The sequence below is a fragment of the Penicillium bovifimosum genome, assembly GCF_028826915.1.
Source record: "Penicillium bovifimosum strain IBT 22155 chromosome Unknown utg000005l_segment0_segment0, whole genome shotgun sequence".
Taxonomy (NCBI): Eukaryota; Fungi; Ascomycota; class Eurotiomycetes; order Eurotiales; family Aspergillaceae; genus Penicillium; species Penicillium bovifimosum.
Window position 1 is genome coordinate 5,018,962 of NW_026622714.1, and position 17,997 is coordinate 5,036,958.

The 17,997-nt window shown below is 51.4% G+C and overlaps 6 protein-coding genes across 6 annotated transcripts; 4 read left to right on the forward strand and 2 right to left on the reverse strand.

The window, feature by feature from the left end:
* Nucleotides 1-543: 543 nt before the first annotated feature.
* On the forward strand, nt 544-2,460 carry N7515_007123 (putative MFS transporter; the record flags this gene model as incomplete). The annotated part of the gene is made up of 4 exons (XM_056667867.1): nt 544-742; nt 792-954; nt 1,013-2,074; nt 2,130-2,460. The coding sequence occupies 4 exons, from the start codon at nt 544-546 to the stop codon at nt 2,458-2,460; spliced, it is 1,755 nt and encodes a 584-aa protein (XP_056521463.1).
* A 1,312-nt stretch (nt 2,461-3,772) lies between these two features.
* Nucleotides 3,773-5,633, forward strand: N7515_007124 (putative phthalate transporter; the record flags this gene model as incomplete). The annotated part of the gene is made up of 8 exons (XM_056667868.1): nt 3,773-3,996; nt 4,058-4,097; nt 4,154-4,282; nt 4,333-4,450; nt 4,513-4,658; nt 4,713-4,930; nt 4,985-5,446; nt 5,510-5,633. 8 exons carry the CDS (start codon nt 3,773-3,775, stop codon nt 5,631-5,633), a joined length of 1,461 nt encoding a protein of 486 aa, XP_056521464.1.
* Nucleotides 5,634-6,184: 551 nt separating this feature from the next.
* Nucleotides 6,185-9,358, forward strand: N7515_007125 (glycine decarboxylase subunit P; the record flags this gene model as incomplete). The annotated part of the gene is made up of 1 exon (XM_056667869.1): nt 6,185-9,358. The coding sequence occupies one exon, from the start codon at nt 6,185-6,187 to the stop codon at nt 9,356-9,358; it is 3,174 nt and encodes a 1,057-aa protein (XP_056521465.1).
* Nucleotides 9,359-10,591: 1,233 nt separating this feature from the next.
* On the reverse strand, nt 10,592-10,876 carry N7515_007126 (uncharacterized protein; the record flags this gene model as incomplete). The annotated part of the gene is made up of 1 exon (XM_056667870.1): nt 10,592-10,876. The coding sequence occupies one exon, from the start codon at nt 10,874-10,876 to the stop codon at nt 10,592-10,594; it is 285 nt and encodes a 94-aa protein (XP_056521466.1).
* Nucleotides 10,877-13,951: 3,075 nt separating this feature from the next.
* Nucleotides 13,952-15,621, forward strand: N7515_007127 (uncharacterized protein; the record flags this gene model as incomplete). The annotated part of the gene is made up of 2 exons (XM_056667871.1): nt 13,952-14,273; nt 14,336-15,621. 2 exons carry the CDS (start codon nt 13,952-13,954, stop codon nt 15,619-15,621), a joined length of 1,608 nt encoding a protein of 535 aa, XP_056521467.1.
* Nucleotides 15,622-15,847: 226 nt separating this feature from the next.
* rglA (putative rhamnogalacturonase B) lies at nt 15,848-17,950 on the reverse strand (the record flags this gene model as incomplete). The annotated part of the gene is made up of 11 exons (XM_056667872.1): nt 15,848-15,877; nt 15,931-15,987; nt 16,043-16,183; nt 16,238-16,484; nt 16,541-16,974; nt 17,023-17,074; nt 17,121-17,196; nt 17,247-17,316; nt 17,373-17,494; nt 17,541-17,642; nt 17,692-17,950. 11 exons carry the CDS (start codon nt 17,948-17,950, stop codon nt 15,848-15,850), a joined length of 1,590 nt encoding a protein of 529 aa, XP_056521468.1.
* Nucleotides 17,951-17,997: the final 47 nt, after the last annotated feature.

A 17,997-nucleotide genomic window follows, 5' to 3' on the forward strand; every position in this document is an offset into this window, starting at 1 on the left:
TTCAATATCGAAATATCCGAGATTCCGAGATTCTGAAGACTTCGTACTGTGAGTTGGAGACTGCAGTAACTGCAGATGTTTCTAGAATTTTCACGTCGGCAATCAGCGATGCGACACCAACAAAAATGCCAAGTGGTCATTCTCCGCTATCGGTACCTACTATACCTATCAATAGGTATTGGAACCTTTCAATGGGCCGCGAAAATAGGTAGCTAATCAAAGAGGTAGGTTGCAGTTGTTTACATCGCGACTCGGCGCCCGGCGGAGCATAGGTAAGTGGCAGGCGCCAAGACTGCTGATCGGCATAGCTCCACCAGGAATATATAGCACGACAAATTCTTCATCCTCTGGAAATATCGATTGACATTGATCTCGATCCCGTCACAATCGAGGACTGTTACGAGGACAAAAGTACATGCTATTTCCATAGACCTTGTACAGATACCCTGCATGATCCCTTAGCGCAGGGAAGCTACTTAGGAAATTTCTACGCGACAAGACCAACTTCCCCTCTAATCCCAGCCACCTGTTCAACACAGAGCGATGTCTTTGGTGCAGCACGTCTCTGCCATTGACGGCATTGATCGTGAACCTGAGCCAGATATAGCTGATGACTGTGATTTTACCCCTATCCGCCGAAAAATCAGTTACGATGTTCTCCATCGTCCCACTGAGCCGATCCCGGTCGCAGAGTTGCGGCCCGGAACACCAGCATATAAACATTCCACTGCAAAACGAATAAGTAGGTAAGAACATGACTTGTATGAAGACAAAGCGCTGAGACATTCAAGCTCAGGTTGTCGTTACGGTTCTCGCGTGCTGGGCCGCCTCGGGGATCGTGTTTGGATTCGCCGCGCTCAAGCCCGTTCTGGTCGAGGAGGGCGTTTACCACGAGCGCTGCACGCCCTCTGAGATAGACGAGGGGCTGGAGCTGTGCGATCAGCAGGATCTTAGGTATGTTTAATGTACAAAGGGCATATTGCAAGTTATACCTGATACTAACGAAGGCCAGCCTCAACCTATTTTTCACTATTGCATCTATCACGGCCAATGTCTCCGCTCTGCCAGTTGGCACGATCTTAGATCGATGCGGGTCCCGCGTCTGCTGGTTTATTGCCTCCTTTCTGCTTGCTATAGGCGCTGCCCTCATGGCGGCTGCGTTCGATATCCCCAGCTTCGATGGCTATATCCCCGCGAACTTCTTTCTCGCTTTAGGTGGTACATTCTTGTTTGTTCCCTCGTTCCAGATTGCGAATGCATTTCCCAGGTATGCTGGATCAATCGTTGCGTTGGTCACTGGTGCTTTCGATGCCTCTGCTGCTGTGTTCCTCTTCTACCGATTGTTCTATGAGGCGTCGGGCCGATCTTTCACACCGCAAAGATTCTTCCTGGGATATCTGGTTGTTCCCGCATGTATTCTCATTGCACTGGTGACAGTGATGCCAGTGCGGGATTATGTCTCGACCCTGCAATTGGAAAACAGGATAGAGAGGGCAGAAGATGCCACACGTGATGTCCATGACTCCGACGATGAAATCGAGAGCACATCAGAGCTGAATCAGGTACGAAAGAAGCGAGCGGAGCGAAGACGAAAGAAGATACGCCAAATCGATGCCATCCTCGGCGATAAAGATGAGCGAGAGATGCGTGCACACCGAGAGGAGGACCGCCATCGGACGAGTTGGGTCTGGGGCGTATTGCACGGTCTGCCGGCGCATAAGCAGATGGCGACGCCGTGGTTTATCCTGATTACTTTGATGACAGTTCTGCAGATGATACGCATGAATTACTTCATCGCGACGATTCGATCGCAGTATGAATTTATGCTCGGATCGATCGAGCAGGCGGACAGAATTGGCGCGTTTTTCGACGTCGCATTGCCGGTCGGAGGTGTTGCTTTCACACCTGCAATCGGGGTTCTTCTCGATCGCCTCAGTGTGCCAGCGATGCTGGGCTTGATTGTGTTCTTCACCACAGTCATCGGCGTGCTCAATTCGATCCCGGCGGTATGGGCAGGATACAGCACCGTTGTGCTCTTTGTCCTACTCCGACCCCTTTATTATTCTGCCATGTCGTATGTGTTTGCTCCCTCCAGATGCTTCTTTGCTCCAGCTAATATTGAGTTTCAGTGACTATACAACCAAGGTCTTTGGGTTTGCCACCTTTGGACGTGTTTATGGCGCTATTATCTGTCTCTCGGGGATCGCGAACTTTTCCCAGTACGGTCTGGATGCATTGACCCATAATCGATTTGACGGAAACCCAATTCCCATTAACGCGGCCTTGGCAATTGCAGGTTTCATTGTCGGGTTCGCACTCGTGACCTTCGTTCTCGTGGCCGTCAAACAACTGGGTGGCCAAAAACGGGCAGTTGAGGAAGAACGCGAGAGACTTCTCTTAGAGGAGGAGGAGGAAGAAGAAGATGAATACGAGGAGGAAAGTTACCGTGGGTCGGTTTAGAGGTTTAGTGCATTAAGCCGACGCTGGTATACATAATTCAAACAGGCTTTAGGCAATATTCCTCTTTCCAAGACATCTCTAGGATCGATACTCTCGCCTATATCTGGTGGCATTATAGTTTAAAGATATAATTGCACAAATCGGGAGCTTTGGACATATCACCTGGTCTCCGACAAGCCAAGGACTCTCCAGCTGGAGCCAGGTTGAGTTTATTTTCTCCAGGCTCGGAGATTATACCCAGTGAAGCAATAGTACTCCGATGGACCAATCGCCGACCAAGCTCTTTACTGAAACAGGAAAACTTAGATTCATGAATCATCATACGACAAGATATTGTCGAACTCCCTGTCCTATGAAAAGGCGTGGTTTACAGTTTCGGCAGTTACGACAAGAGTCCAGACGGATCAAACGTCAAAGGAAGTTAGAACCTTCGTGTTCATGCAGACCTTCCTCGTGGCTGGAGCTCTCAGACAGCTATGAGCCAAAGTATAATATACCCAATCCAGGAGATCGGGTACAGAGTGGGGGATTACCCCAGCAGCTAATGAGAACCTTGGAATCTATGAGAAGATGAGCGGAATAAAGTATATCCAATGTGTACTCGACCTCAAATTGACCGAAACCCTAACCAAGCCGACTCGGCAATAGATCAACTGATTTTTCTCCAAGTAACGCCTCCCAAGCGACGCCTCCCCAGTCTGAACCCCAAGACACAAAGTAAATAGCGGGAAAGACACTCAACTGCCAAGCCGCCAAGCCCCGCCAAGTGTATGTTCCCCCCGCATTTCGTCCGTCTCGCCCTACCTCGCCCCCGCCCCCTCCCCCGGATTTTCCCTGAAGCGGCCGCCACCCATCACAAACTGCTGAGAGTGGCAGATTACTCGCAGATTTGCTAGGACAGTCAGAGTAGCTCCCCCTCACTTGTTTCGGGCTATATTGCTGCTTTGTTCTCTAATTGCTAGGAGACTTGGTCTTGGGCCGAGGCACTTTGCCACTTTCTGTCGGTTACTCCTAGCGTTCTCGATTGTCTATTGTCTTGGAGACATTCTTGGGCTGACAGCGCCGGGTTGTGTTAGGCGAGCGGTGGTCTTGAGTGGCTCATCTAGAATGTACTGAGCTATTTGAGGTGTTCCTTGCTTTGGTATATAACCTATTCTTGATCCCTGCTGTTGTTATTTAGTTCGCAGATAAACAAGACTCTGGCTTCGCCTTTTCCTTTTGAACAGGAAGACCGAATACATTTCTTTCCCACATCCTTTTCCGAGACGTTCACCACCTCCTCAATTACCCCAGTAATTGATTCCTCGCCAAAATGGCGACCATAACTCCCGAGGAGAAGCCGTCTACGGACTACCGGATCGAGGACATCGCCGGCGAGAAATCCACCAGCGAGATCGATGCCGAGGAGGAATTCACGCCGCAGGAGCAGAAGAGCATTATTCGACGCATCGATCTGCGTCTGGTGTCCATGACCGGATTGGCTTATTGCGTCTCCCTCATGGACCGGACAAATCTGAGCATGGCTGCCGTTGCAGGGTAAGGCTCCAATCGCAGGCATAATGTCCACGGGTGCAGTGATGGCTGACAGCAGCAACAGTCTGAAGGAAGAATTGCGACTTGATCTTGGCCAACGCTACGTATGTCCAGATCGGATCTTCATCTTGGGGAGGCGAATTGCTAATGACCCGAATAGTCCATTGTGGTTTTGATGTTCTTCGTGCCCTATATCCTCTTCCAGCCGCCAATGACAGTCGTCATCCGGAAGCTTGGCCCTACTCTCTTCCTCTCGTCGATTATTGTCAGCTGGGCAGTTATCATGATTGTAAGGGTTCTTGGCATTCCCCGGAGGCTGTCCTTTACTGACTGGTGCAGGGAATGGGATTCGTCAAGGATTGGGGACAATTGACCCTCATGCGTGTTCTTCTTGGGATCTTGGAAGCGGGTTACTTCCCCGGATGTGTTTACCTGCTGTCTTGCTGGTACACCCGATGTAAGAGAATACCAACCTTGGAAACATTGTGTGCAAGTAACCCCAGTGCTGACTTCCTGAAGATGATGTCCAGAAGCGCTTCTCCGTTTTCTACCTCATTGGATGTGTTGCATCTGCGCTAGCAGGTATCCTTGCGTTTGGTCTGATGCAATTGAACGGAAGAGAGGGATTGACAGGCTGGAGATGGATTTTCATCCTTGAAGGAGTGGTATGCAAAGTTGGAAACCCCGTGCGCAAATACTTAAGCTCACAAGGAACATAGATTACTGGAGTCATCGGCCTGCTCTGCTTCGTTTTGCTCGTCGACTTCCCCGATAAGGCACACAAGTCCTGGCGCTTCCTGAACGAAAGAGAATGCGCGTGGCTCATCCGCCGCATCAATGCCGACCGAAATGATGGCGCCGCCGAGCCCTTCGCCCTCAAGAAGTTCCTCAGACCTGCGCTTGATCTCAAGATTTGGGGCTTCGCCATGATCTTCTTGTTCGTTCCCTTTTCCAATAGACTCGATCTATGCTAACCAGGCTGTCCCCCCAGCTCCCTCACAACCGTTACTTATGCCATCGCGTATTTCCTGCCCATCATCCTCCGCCACGGCATGGGCTACGGTGTCGGTGAATCGCAATGTCTCACCGCGCCACCCTTCGGCTTCGCAGGCATCGTCATGTACGGCACCGCCTGGGTAGCCGATAAGTATCGCATGCGCGCACCGATCCTGATTTTCAACGCCCTGCTCGCCATCATCGGTCTGCCAATGATGGGTTTCGCCACGAATTCCGCCGTCCGTTATGTGGGCGTCTTCCTCACCGTTGCCGGTGCCAACGCTAATATCCCAGCCTGCATGGCGTACCAAGCGAACAATGTCCGTGGCCAATGGACGCGTGCCTTCTCCAGCGCTACACTCGTTGGCTTCGGTGGTATCGGTGGTATCGCTAGTAGCTTGGTGTTCCGCGAACAGGACGCGCCTGGGTACGAACCGGGCATGTATGCCGCTATCGCGTATGTGATATCCTCCCCCGTGTCTCAGAATATGGGTTTCGTGTACTGACTGTGTTTCACTAGGTGCAACATCCTTATCATTGTGCTGGTGTGCTGCATGAGTCTGTGGTTCCGACACTGCAACAAGCAGGCCGATCGGGGAGAGCGGGTCATTGAGAACGATGCGTCCTTCCGATACACCATCTAAGGCCCTGGGGAATATTCACGTAGTAGATGATAACACACGAACGTAGCAATGGAAAGGCATGCCTTTTACTATTTTGACTTTTTCCTTACTCCGGAATACTGTGTAATCCAACCCGGCTCAATGGAAGTGACAATCGCAATTCGGGCCGTAGCTCCAAAGAAACGCAAAAAAAAAAACATGATCGCATCGAAGCTCCCCCTCGGTAGAAATTGTGGAGATCGTGGAGTAGATGTAGCGACTTTTCCGACGGGAAACCAGCTATTGGCTCCGCGCTGAAGACAATCAGATGGGTGACACTGGGGCAATCAAAAGTGGCGTCAATTCCCATTGGTCGGATAAGAAAAGTTCTTTATCGCCGCTGTGAGTTTCCCGACAGGTTCCCCGTCATCGGATCTTCGGACAGGGAACGGGAAAGAGGCAATAAATATTTTTGATTTCTATGGAGCTGGCACTTTTGTCTTTCTTCATATATCTTCTGAATCATTGATCTACTGAAGTTGGATGTGTTGAGTGCTTTCCTCCCTAAGCCCTCATATATCCGGTTTCCAAGTATGGCGGCATCCCTGTTTGCCCTCCGCGGCGGGCGCCAGCTTGCTCTGCGGTCGCGTGTTCGCGTCCCCTCAATTGCCCGAGCTTCATTGTCACCATTGAAGACTCAAAGAGCTTTGCACACTTCGCAATCTGTGCCCCGTCGTGGAGTCTATACTAGCTCTGTCAACGACCATGGCGACCCCCACCCCCAGGATATCTTCCAACCTCTCGATACCTTCCCCCGCCGCCACATTGGCCCTTCACCCGATGCCGCGGCCCAGATGCTTGCCGTGCTCGACCCGCCAGTGCAATCGTTGGACGAATTCGTGAAGCAGGTTCTTCCCGAAGACATTCTCTCCAAGAAGGACCTCAAGGTCTCCGAGCCTCACGCCGATATCAGCCTGTACCGTTCCAGTGTGCAGGGTGGTCTGGGTGAAACCGACATGCTCAAGCTGCTGGACACCTACCGCAAGCAGATTGATATTTCCGGCAAGACCTACATCGGAACCGGTTACTACCCCACCATTGTCCCTCCGGTTATCCAACGCAACGTCCTCGAGAATCCCGCCTGGTACACCAGCTATACCCCCTATCAGCCCGAGATCAGTCAGGGTCGCCTGGAGTCTCTGCTGAACTTCCAGACTCTGACCGCTGATCTGACCGGTCTGCCCTTCGCCAATGCCTCGGTTTTGGATGAGGCCACCGCCGCCGCCGAGGCCATGACCATGTCCTACGCCACCATGCCCGCTTCTAAGCAGAAGAAGGCCGACAAGTCCTTCGTTGTGTCTCACCTCTGCCACCCCCAGACCATTGCCGTGATGAGATCTCGTGCCGAAGGATTCGGGATCAACCTCGTGATTGGAGATATCTTGGCAGACGACTTCAAGATTGTCAAGGACCAGAAGGATCATCTGATTGGTGTTCTTGCTCAGTACCCTGATACTGAGGGAGGCATCTTCGACTTCCAGGCTTTGAGTGACTCTATCCACAGCCAGGGTGGTACCTTCAGCGTGGCCACTGACCTGCTGGCTTTGACTGTGCTGAAGGCTCCCGGCGAGTTCGGCGCCGACATGGCCTTCGGCAGTGCCCAGCGTCTCGGCGTCCCCATGGGCTTCGGTGGCCCTCACGCTGCCTTCTTCGCTTGTGCTGATAAGTACAAGCGCAAGGTGCCTGGCCGTGTCGTTGGTGTGTCCAAGGACCGTCTTGGCAACCGGGCTCTGCGCCTGGCTCTTCAGACTCGTGAGCAGCACATCCGCCGCGAGAAGGCTACCAGCAACATTTGCACTGCTCAGGCTTTGCTTGCTAACATGACCGCCATGTATGCTATCTACCACGGTCCCGCTGGCCTCAAGGCCATTGCTCAGCGTATCATGTCCATGACCTCGTTGCTGCGCGATAACCTTGTTCGCCTGGGCTATGAGGTCCCTCTCCGCTCCAACACCGCTGACGGCGGTGCTGTCTTCGATACTCTGGCCATCGAACTCCCCACTGCCGCGGAAGCCGATGCCATCATGGATGAGGCTCGTGCTGCCAAGGTCTTCCTCCGCAGACTTGGCGGAAACAAGGTCGGTCTGTCTTTGGATGAGACTGTTGGCCGCGACGAGGTGAATGGAATTTTGAGTGTCTTTGCCGCGCACAAATCGACCTCCCCCGTCGAGGTTGATGGCACCCTTGGTCTCACCTCCGTCCCTGCCAGCCTCGAGCGTACCTCTGAATACCTCACCCACCCCGTCTTCAACACCTACCACTCCGAGACTGAGATGCTCCGTTACATTCACCACCTTGAGTCGAAGGATCTGTCTCTGGCCCACTCCATGATCCCCCTCGGATCTTGCACCATGAAGCTCAACGCTACCACGGAAATGATCCCCGTCTCATGGCCCGAATTCTCCCAGATTCACCCCTTCATGCCCGCCGAGCAGGCCAAGGGCTACATCAAGATGATTGATGATCTCGAGCAGCAGCTTGCCGATATCACTGGTATGGCCGAGGTCACTGTGCAGCCCAATTCCGGTGCTCAGGGTGAGTTCGCCGGACTTCGTGTTATCAAGAAGTACTTCGAGGCCAAGGGCGATTCCAAGCGCAACCTGTGCTTGATCCCCGTTTCTGCTCACGGTACCAACCCGGCGAGTGCTGCCATGGCTGGTATGCGCGTTGTCACCGTCAAGTGCGATACCAAGACCGGTAACCTTGATTTGGCTGATCTCAAGGCCAAGTGTGAGAAGCACAAGGATGAGTTGGCCGCGTTCATGATCACCTACCCCAGCACTTTCGGTGTGTTCGAACCCGGTGCCAGGGAAGCTTGCGACCTGGTGCACCAACACGGTGGTCAGGTCTACATGGACGGTGCCAACATGAACGCCCAGATCGGTCTTTGCTCCCCTGGTGAGATCGGCGCCGATGTGTGCCACCTCAATCTTCACAAGACCTTCTGTATTCCCCACGGTGGCGGTGGCCCCGGTGTCGGACCCATCGGTGTGGCCTCGCACTTGGCTCCCTTCCTGCCCTCGCACCCTACCAGCGAATACCTCCAATCCAAGCGTGGCGAGACCTCTTCTCCCCCCATCTCCGCCGCTCCCTGGGGTAGCGCCAGCATCCTGCCCATCACCTTCAACTACATCAACATGATGGGCGACCGCGGTCTGACCCACGCCACCAAGATCACATTGCTCAACGCAAACTACATCCTCTCCCGCCTCAAGCCTCACTACCCGATCTTGTACACCAACGACCACGGCCGCTGTGCACACGAGTTCATCCTCGACGTGCGCGGCTTCAAGGACACCTGCGGCATCGAAGCCATCGACATCGCCAAGCGTCTCCAGGACTACGGCTTCCACGCGCCGACCATGTCCTGGCCGGTCGCCAACACCCTCATGATCGAGCCCACCGAGTCCGAGAACAAGGCCGAGCTGGACCGCTTCTGCGATGCCTTGATCTCCATCCGTGAGGAGATCAGCCAGGTCGAGTCCGGTGCCCAGCCCCGTGAGGGTAACGTGCTGAAGCTGGCCCCGCACACCCAGCGCGACCTGCTTACTTCCGAGTGGGATCGCCCTTACACCCGTGAGCAGGCTGCTTACCCATTGCCTTTGCTGCTGGAGAAGAAGTTCTGGCCTACAGTTACGCGTGTTGATGATGCCTTTGGTGACCAGAACTTGTTCTGCACTTGCGGTCCTGTGGAGGACAGCGAATAGAGAGATCTTGAGTGATCTATGATACCCATGTTGCGCTGATTTCTTTTTTTTGGGCTTTTTTTTTGGCTGCTTTGCTTGATGTCCGTTTCTTCTGTGTACACATTCAACATATCCCTTTTTGTCACGGCGGTAGACAACTACGTTCTCATGAGCACCGGATTGATTCAACATGATCGTCCAGTGTCTCACGAATAATGCGTTCCATAGAATCAAAAATGTTCTAGAATTCAATTGATTCCCCATAAAAAGAAACTGCATCTTCCTACTCCGTACAGTATGTCCCGAAACTGGTGCAACCGCAGACACTCTTTCAGTGGTTTTTTTAGCCCCACTGCCAAGAAAATTTAATCTGCATTGAGTGTTATTCCGACAGTTGCATGTGTATTTCCTCGTAAATAAATTACATAATAATTTCAAGTATGTATTAGCTTGTATTACCTAGCTTTGTATCGATCGCATCATTTTCATAACCCCTGCCCTCACGCTTATATAGCGATTTCGGAACTACAAATTACCTGCGCACTGCTCGATTTGTGAGATGGCGGTCCTCTGTGTCGACCCAGTCACGCTATGCAAGCTTAGGTGAGTAGCTTTTACAGACCATATAAACAATTTACTGCAGTTCAAGAACACGCGCCGAGTGCAGTCTCAGCTAGCCATGAGAAGAGCGGGATGATTTCCCTGCTACTTCGCAGATCTTTCCTCGATGCAGTCTGAACACAACGCAACATTGCCTGGGCTGACATTCTGATTCGCTGCTGACAGATAAGATCGACCAGTTCGTCATGGTAAGGAAATTATTTTGTCAATCCTAATCAGGTCTAGTAGACTAAATCATCAGGCATAGGGTGTATGATATCACTAAATTTAAACTTTAGGCGAGAGTCTGGTTTGCTGAAAATAAACACAGACCTTCAACTCTCGATCCAACACGATCTTGATCAGGAGAAAATTGGACCGGGCTATAAAATTCCAATGCGATCAGACTGTGACCCAATTCTTCCACTCTATGCACGGTCGCGAAAGGAGCGAGCGCGTGTCCCAGAGCCAGTGGAGGTTGATGGCAAGTTCTACGACGTGATGGGAGTGAGCTCGGGTCATGAATTGATACTCCGTGATCAGCGTGCCGTCCATGAAGATATCCGAATTGAGCAGTTTGCTGGCCGACCGGTCATGTTCGATGGTGTCTGCTGTCGCGTAGTTTCTCTACACACCACGCCTGATCTGCAAGAGTCAACCCTCCAGCTCATCAAACCGCGCGATCCATCGTCGAAGGTCACTGTACTCAATGCCGACATCGCACGGCTCCGATTTCCAGGTGCCAATGGGGACCATACGTTGGGTCGTATCAAACATGGCATCGTGCGCATGGCCCCTGTGGTGTCTCGTACCAAGATCAAAGTTCCACTCAAGCCTAATGATCGATTTGAGGCCCGCCTCCATAATTGTGAGCTGGAGGGTCCATATTCTATTCATGTCTGCGATAGAGGCCAGCTCGTTGCAAGTAGCATAATTCATGGTGCTAAGCAGCAGCGAATTGTGGTTCAGCCGGATGAGATCGCACCACGCTATGTGACTATCATGTCATTGGACTTTGGTGCTAATTTTGATGTCGATATTTTCTTGTATCGAGAAGACCAACTTCGCGGCAAGGCAAACATTATCAAGGCTAAGCTAGGCGGCGAGCTTATCCTAGATCCTTTGTTGGGCAGCCTACCCTGTCACGTGGCACCGGTGTTAACCAATGGTGCTGAGCATCTCGCGGTGTTCGAGCAGTTCATCCGTGACAGGGCTCAGCCGGTTGCTGAAGCGCACACATATGGCGTTGATTGCTCTCGACGAAGACTGACTATTCTAAACCTCTCAATGTGTAACCAAGGTGATGCGCACGGAGTCCTCAATGCATTGATTGATTTCCGACGTCAGAATCCGGGTGCGGATATGTCGATTGTCATATCTAAGCTTGGACCAACAGAGTTTCTGGATTCCTTAGAATACTTCACGTTTCTCAAGAGCCTTGAGAACCATTCTATTCGTATCAATATGTTCGCGACTTCTGATGGACAAAAGCGCCAAGTGATCCATGGGAAGGCGATCGTTATCGACAATCAAGTCCTTTTTAGCACCGGAGCTGTCATGGACACCCGACCAATCAATAAAGCGGACTTCTCCATCGAACTACCTGCAGCAGCCGCTACAATGTTTCGGCACTATACAGATAGGGCCATTCATGGGGAGGCAAACGATGAGCTTCGTGCTAGGCTTGCTTCTGAGCTTGCAAGTTTGGGTGTTATCATCAACGACCCAGTCGCAAATCTGCCATGGATAACCCGCGCCCAGGATGCTTTAATTCGAGGAGCACGGCGCAAAATCATCCTCCACATATCAGAGCTGGTCGATCCAATCATGACACAGATGTTGATTGACCGCGCTGCAAGTGGTGTTGATGTCACTCTTCAGGTTCGCGAGGTTGACCCGAAATCTGCGCTACTTCTTGCGGACGCAAGAAGGTGCTGTTCTAATCTCCAAGTGGAAGATACAAGCTGGTGGGAACCTCGTCCGCACTTCAATGTAATCATCGCCGACGGAAGCTTCGCCTATCTTGGCTCATCCTACATTTGGCCAACACAGTGTCATATGGTTCACCAGGGTCGTTCATTCGAAAATGGTGTTTTGCTTAGTGGAGATGCCATAGCAAGTCTTATTCAGCAGCTTGGCGACCTCCGTGCCCATGCACATGCAACGGACACGATACCTTCATTTGCCGAGACGCTGAGAACATGGAAGCTGCAATATAGTCTTAAAAACCCTTGCAGCTTTCCAAAATACCTTATCTGTCTAGAGGCCTGGCCTACCTTGACCCATCAAACCCATTTAGAACGTGCCCACTAATGCAAAGCTCCTTAATCCGCTGCATTATCGTAGAATTTCGATAACCTCAAGACACTCACCCAGGCTCTATCACTCGTACCAAAACATGTTGATCCTTATTGGTACTATTCAAGAACAGCCGCTGCTCAGCCGTACTGCAATATAAAATGTGTTGGGTTGCCGGCGTCTTATAAGTCCTTCTAACCTACAGTACTCACTAATAGAAAGCTCGAATAGGGATCTTGAGGGTGGAGAGTTTCTGGCAATCTAAGTCAATCTACGCTCATTCTCTTCCTCAAAGCCTTTGTTACTGTGAGTGAATATTGCGCCACTGTTATAAATGATCAATCCTACTTGAATAACAAAGCTCTTGCTTATGTCCTCAAATTGACTGTTGCTTAACTATATTGCAGCTACTTCCCGCTAGTTTGGGTTTTCCATGTTGAAAACCCTAATCCTTGTAAGGTTAAGTAATCGATCGTAGATTATATCAAGAAAATATGGGGATGTTTTCCGGACCAAATTCGGGTGAACATGGTCATGTGTCAGCTTCCACCAAGTGTGTACCGGGGCGTGAGAGAAAGGACTGTGGCTGACAGGCTGAGAATTATGATAAGCGGGTTCATGTGTAGTCTGTAAGGGCAGTAAGCAGGTAATCAAGTCACTATTTGCAGGTCAGGTGCCGAGTCTGTCCCCCAGGCTATAAGAGCGAAAGGGAAGTGACAGATCGTCAGGTTATCGAGGGACTCCCAAGCTCTAGTGTTTGACTTGTTTACATTACCATGAAAGATTCTGTTCCTTGAATCGCCAATACAGTTACAAGCCACGCACCGTATTTTAAATCAAAGTATGTCACGGTATCGAGACTTTTACAGGAACATTGTTATTCCGAACAAGATCCTAATTTGATCTAGTGTTTCTTGGTAGTGGGGCCAAATATTAATTGAAGAGTGTAGACAGTTGCACCAGTTTCGGGACGTACTGTACTTGTATCTTTGAAGCAACATGACTTCGGACGTCCTTTTGATCTCTTAGCACAACCCCGAGGTAAACTGTCTTATCGCTTCCATCTTACCATACATTACATCTTCTCATAAATTACACTGCCGTCGGAGAACTCACCCGCTCCAAATACCGTACTTTCACGTACCATTCTCGGAGACTGCCGGTCCCCGCGGTTCCCCAAACGCCGACGCCCTAAACATCCCACCAACACACGACATAGCGATCGATCTGATGCGGTGCACCTGCTAGAAGATCTCCGCGAAGGTTCAAGTCAAACAAGAACAGCCCTGGAAAAGAGGCCGGACTGCGGACTCCGCAGATTAGCCCCACTATTCTCGGGACACTTTATCTCAGATCGCATGTCTTGGCAGGTGATAACTAACTAGCGCGGAAAGATTTAGGTAAGAGACAGATATATGAAGCTGCTCCGACCCCCAGGTTTCAGAATCTGTTGGTCTCTGACTTCTTGGAAACTTGAAACTTTGATCTATCAGGCTGTGGATTGTGATCTTCGACTTGCATTCCATCTGCAATACTTATACTACACATACATCCGCACGCCCATTCGGGTTAGATCTGCTCTATAACTACTGCCTGAGCTTGTTGAATTCCGTGCTTCGACTCTGGCTCTTGCTTTGAGGACTGTTATATATCATTTCCTACATCGCCGACACTAGCGCATACTATACCGTCTGCTTGCTATAGACCCCCAACATCATGGGCTCGACAATGGAGCACGCTTTCACCGTTTACCGCGGCACATTCATTGAATCTGCTTTGCCAGAGCCAGGCTCCAAGCCTAAGCTTTCTCGCAACAAAGGCGCATTATGGGTCTCTGCTGCTGATGGCCGGATCAAAGGCTGGGACTGGGACGCTCACGATGAGAACGGGTTCGCCGAACTAATGAATCGGAATGAGTGGTTTGATATCGACGCCGGTGATGCCCAAGGCCAGGCCAATGGCTATGCTTCCCGAACCGGTGTGAAGGTCGTCACAGCGAATGAGGAATTGAACGAGTTTTTCTTCCCAGGATTCATCGGTATACATCCCGTCCCTACCCAAGAACACACTTGGAAGCTCTCTCACTAACGGCACCCCCAGACACCCACATCCACGCTCCCCAATACCCAAACGCAGGCCTCTTCGGCTCCTCAACTCTCCTAGACTGGCTAGACACCTACACCTTCCCCGTAGAATCCGGTTTCGGCACCCTCCCAGACCGCAAAACCGGCCACCAAACGACAACAGATCCCCAAGACACACCCCTTCACGCCCAACAAATTTACTCCCAAGTAATCGCCCGCACCCTCTCCCACGGCACAACCTGCGCCTCCTACTTCGCAACAATCCACATCCCAGCCACAAACGCCCTCGCCTCCCTCTGCCACACACGCGGCCAACGCGCCTTCATCGGCCGCGTCTGCATGGACAACCCCTCCTTCTGTCCAGACTACTACCGCGACCATTCCGCCAGCGACTCCACAACCGCAACCCGCCACACAATCGAATACATTCACGCCCTGGACCCGGAAGGCAAACTCGTCAAGCCGATCGTCACGCCGCGCTTCGCACCCTCGTGCTCCAAGCCGGCATTGCAAAGTCTAGCCGACCTAGCGGCGGCTTATACGCCTCCGCTACATATCCAGACGCATATCTCGGAGAATCCCAATGAGGTCGAGCTCGTCAAAGAGGTGTTCCCCGAAGCGGACAGTTACACCGGTGTGTATGATATGTATGGACTGTTAACGCCGCGGACGATCCTTGCGCATGCGGTGCATCTATCTGCTCAGGAGAGGGCTCTTATCCGGGCGCGCGACGCGAAGATCTCGCATTGTCCTGCGTCGAACTCGGCGCTTGGGTCTGGGGTTTGTCCTGTTAGGACGCTGCTTGATGAGGGGATTACCGTCGGGCTGGGGACGGATGTTAGTGGTGGGTATAGTCCTAGTATTCTTGAAGCGGTGAGGCAGGCTTGTCTTGCTTCGCGATTGTTGGGGCATACGGCTGCTTGGAAGCGGGAGAATGTGAATGGGGAAGAAAAGGGTGGTGTTGGGCGAGAGATGCTTTCTGTTGCTGAGAGTCTCTACCTTGCTACGCGGGGCGGAGCTGCGGTTGTTGATATGGCGCGGGATGTGGGTGGGTTTGAGGTCGGGATGTTGTGGGATGTGCAGTTGATTCAACTGGGTGGAGTTAAGGGGGAGGGGAGTCCCTTGGATGGTGGTGCTGGTGATGGGAGAGTGAGTCTTGTTAGGGCTGGTCCTATTGGCAATGTTGATTTGTTTGGGACGGAGAGTTGGGAGGAGAAGATTGAGAAGTGGGTTTGGAGTGGAGATGATCGGAATGTGAAGGCTGTTTGGGTTGGTGGGAGGTTGGTGCATACAAGGGGGTAATGGAGTATGCTATTGGATTGTGTTTTGTTTGTCTTGAGTTGTACACTGCGCTTAGAGTTGCACATGGATGTTCATGAGATTCTGTTTGACAGCAAGGCTTTCGACCCTCGATGGCATAGATATTAGGAAATCAAAGGGTGTCGGAAAGAGTGAAATCGATGAATTCCTGCTACTCTGAATTACCTCTCAACTGGTCACTCGCTCCGGGGCTTGGTTCGTCACCCATTTACTGGAATAATTCTACGCAGTCAAAGATCTGTTGTGAAATGTAAGCTTCAGCAGCACAGCAACGAGAAGGGCAACACTCACGAAGTTGGGGCTGAGGTAGGCGTCCCCCGAGCTACCGGAGGCAACACTAATGGTGATCTAAGCCGAGTGAGCATCCATCTTATCACAGTAGGGTCACAGGTTATGTGCTTACAGTATTGGTTCCAGCAACGATGGTTCCCGCTGGAATCGAAACATCGTAAACCTCTCCCAACCCTCTGTACGCACCGCGAGTCACACCACGGGAGTTGAGATTAGTTGGAGCCGCCGGTACGGGGCCGCTATAGCTGTTGATCTTGGGAAGTGTTAGGTTCGTGTTTGGTGCAGTAGTATGAAGAGGTGAACATACCACAGCCTGAGGTCGACCCCCTGCAAAGGAAAGAGTTGTTCCAATTCTCAATGTTGCAGCTCCGGTCTGCGAAGAAGATGCCGTGAACTTGATTGTCAAGGGCGAATTCACCGCCTTGAAGAGAACCATGGGGAAAGAAGAGACCGAGGAGCTGCCGACTGTGTAAGTGCCCGGATTCCAAGAAGACATGCGGGAGTCCGAGGGATGCATGCGTAGCTGATTCGCAGAGTTGGAAAAGCCGGCTGGACTATGAAACCATTAGTATTAGCCTACTTCCGGTGTGTCTTAGATGACTGCACGTACGTCCCGTCCCAGTCTCCAATCTTGAAGACTGTCTTGCCGGTCTTCACAGATCCTGAGATGCTCTTGGATGTGGTTGATCCCGCAGTGACAGTCACAGACGATGTAGCAACCGCATATTCGCCCTGGTAGTAGACCATTGTGTAGGTACCGGGTTTCATGGCAGGGGAGGTGAAAGCCCCGGAAGACGAGGCGTAGGTCCAGTACTGCGCGGCAGAGTTGTACCAGTGAATGACCCATTTGAAAGAGGAGTCAGCCCCAGACGCTGTTCCGGAAACATAACCTCTTGCAGATGTGGGGACATATCCCTGGATATCAAGATCGGCGAAGAAGGACGTGTCGATATTGGTGCTGGGAGTACCGCTTCTGCTGAAATACAAAGAGTACGGGCCGTGCAAGCCCTGGCGGTAGGTTTCTGTCTGAACGTGTCCAGAGTTCTATGCAGGGTTAGTGCCTGTTTTGACTCACATGGGATGACCACTTACCATGTACCAGTACAGACCAGTGTAGGAGCCCACATTGTTAGAGTTGATATCACTGGAGTATATTAGCCAAGACCAGGCCTGCTAGTTGAGAGACTTACCGCATGAAAGGCCCACCGGCAGACGTCTCGTATTGGTTCAGAATCATGCAAACCCGATGGGCACTTCCAGATACACCTAATTGCGTTAGTAAAAGTCGCATCAAGAACAGCAAGGCATGTTCTTACAATGGATTTTGTCATCAATAAAACGCTCGCTTGAATAGAACTTGCTTCGCGTTTGTCCATTCACCAAGAACTAATCTCAGTTAGCTGTTTTTTGTCTATTAGGAAGAAGCCGCAGAATAAACGTACCACATCCTCTCCCTCAACAGCGCTGCCGCCTGCGATATTGGAGACCACGCCAAATGGCTCCTCGTTAGGGAGAAGGGTTGAATTCAGGCGGGCGATGTATCGGAGCTCCCCGACAGACGGTTCTACATGATCAGCACAAGGGTAACAGGGAACGTCTGGGACACAAACCTGCAGTCGTGTATGTTGCCATATGGATGATCGGATCTCCATTATGAACAACATAGTAGTGTGTCAAGGAGGAGGTAGCACAAGTCACCTTGATGTAGTCGCCTATTTGGGTCAGATCGCTTTCCCGTAGAAGTCATACATTTGCACTCACCACTTTGAGTCGCAGTCACAGTTGCACTACCAAGGCCCGATCCGATGTGAGATCCGGTAGACTGGTATTGAAGCTCGGACCCATAGTAATTGATCGACGTGATGTCACAGTTTGACTGATTCACGGCAAACTTGAGAGAATTGGGTGAACCAGCATCAATGACATAGGCAGAGCTGCTAGTTGTGATTCCAAAAGCTGCGGATGCTTGCTTCGCCAAAAGGGCCAGGGAGACAACGGCCAAGGACTTGAAGAGCATCATGTCCAACGTGCACTGTATAGATATTCGGACGAGTCCTGCAGTACATG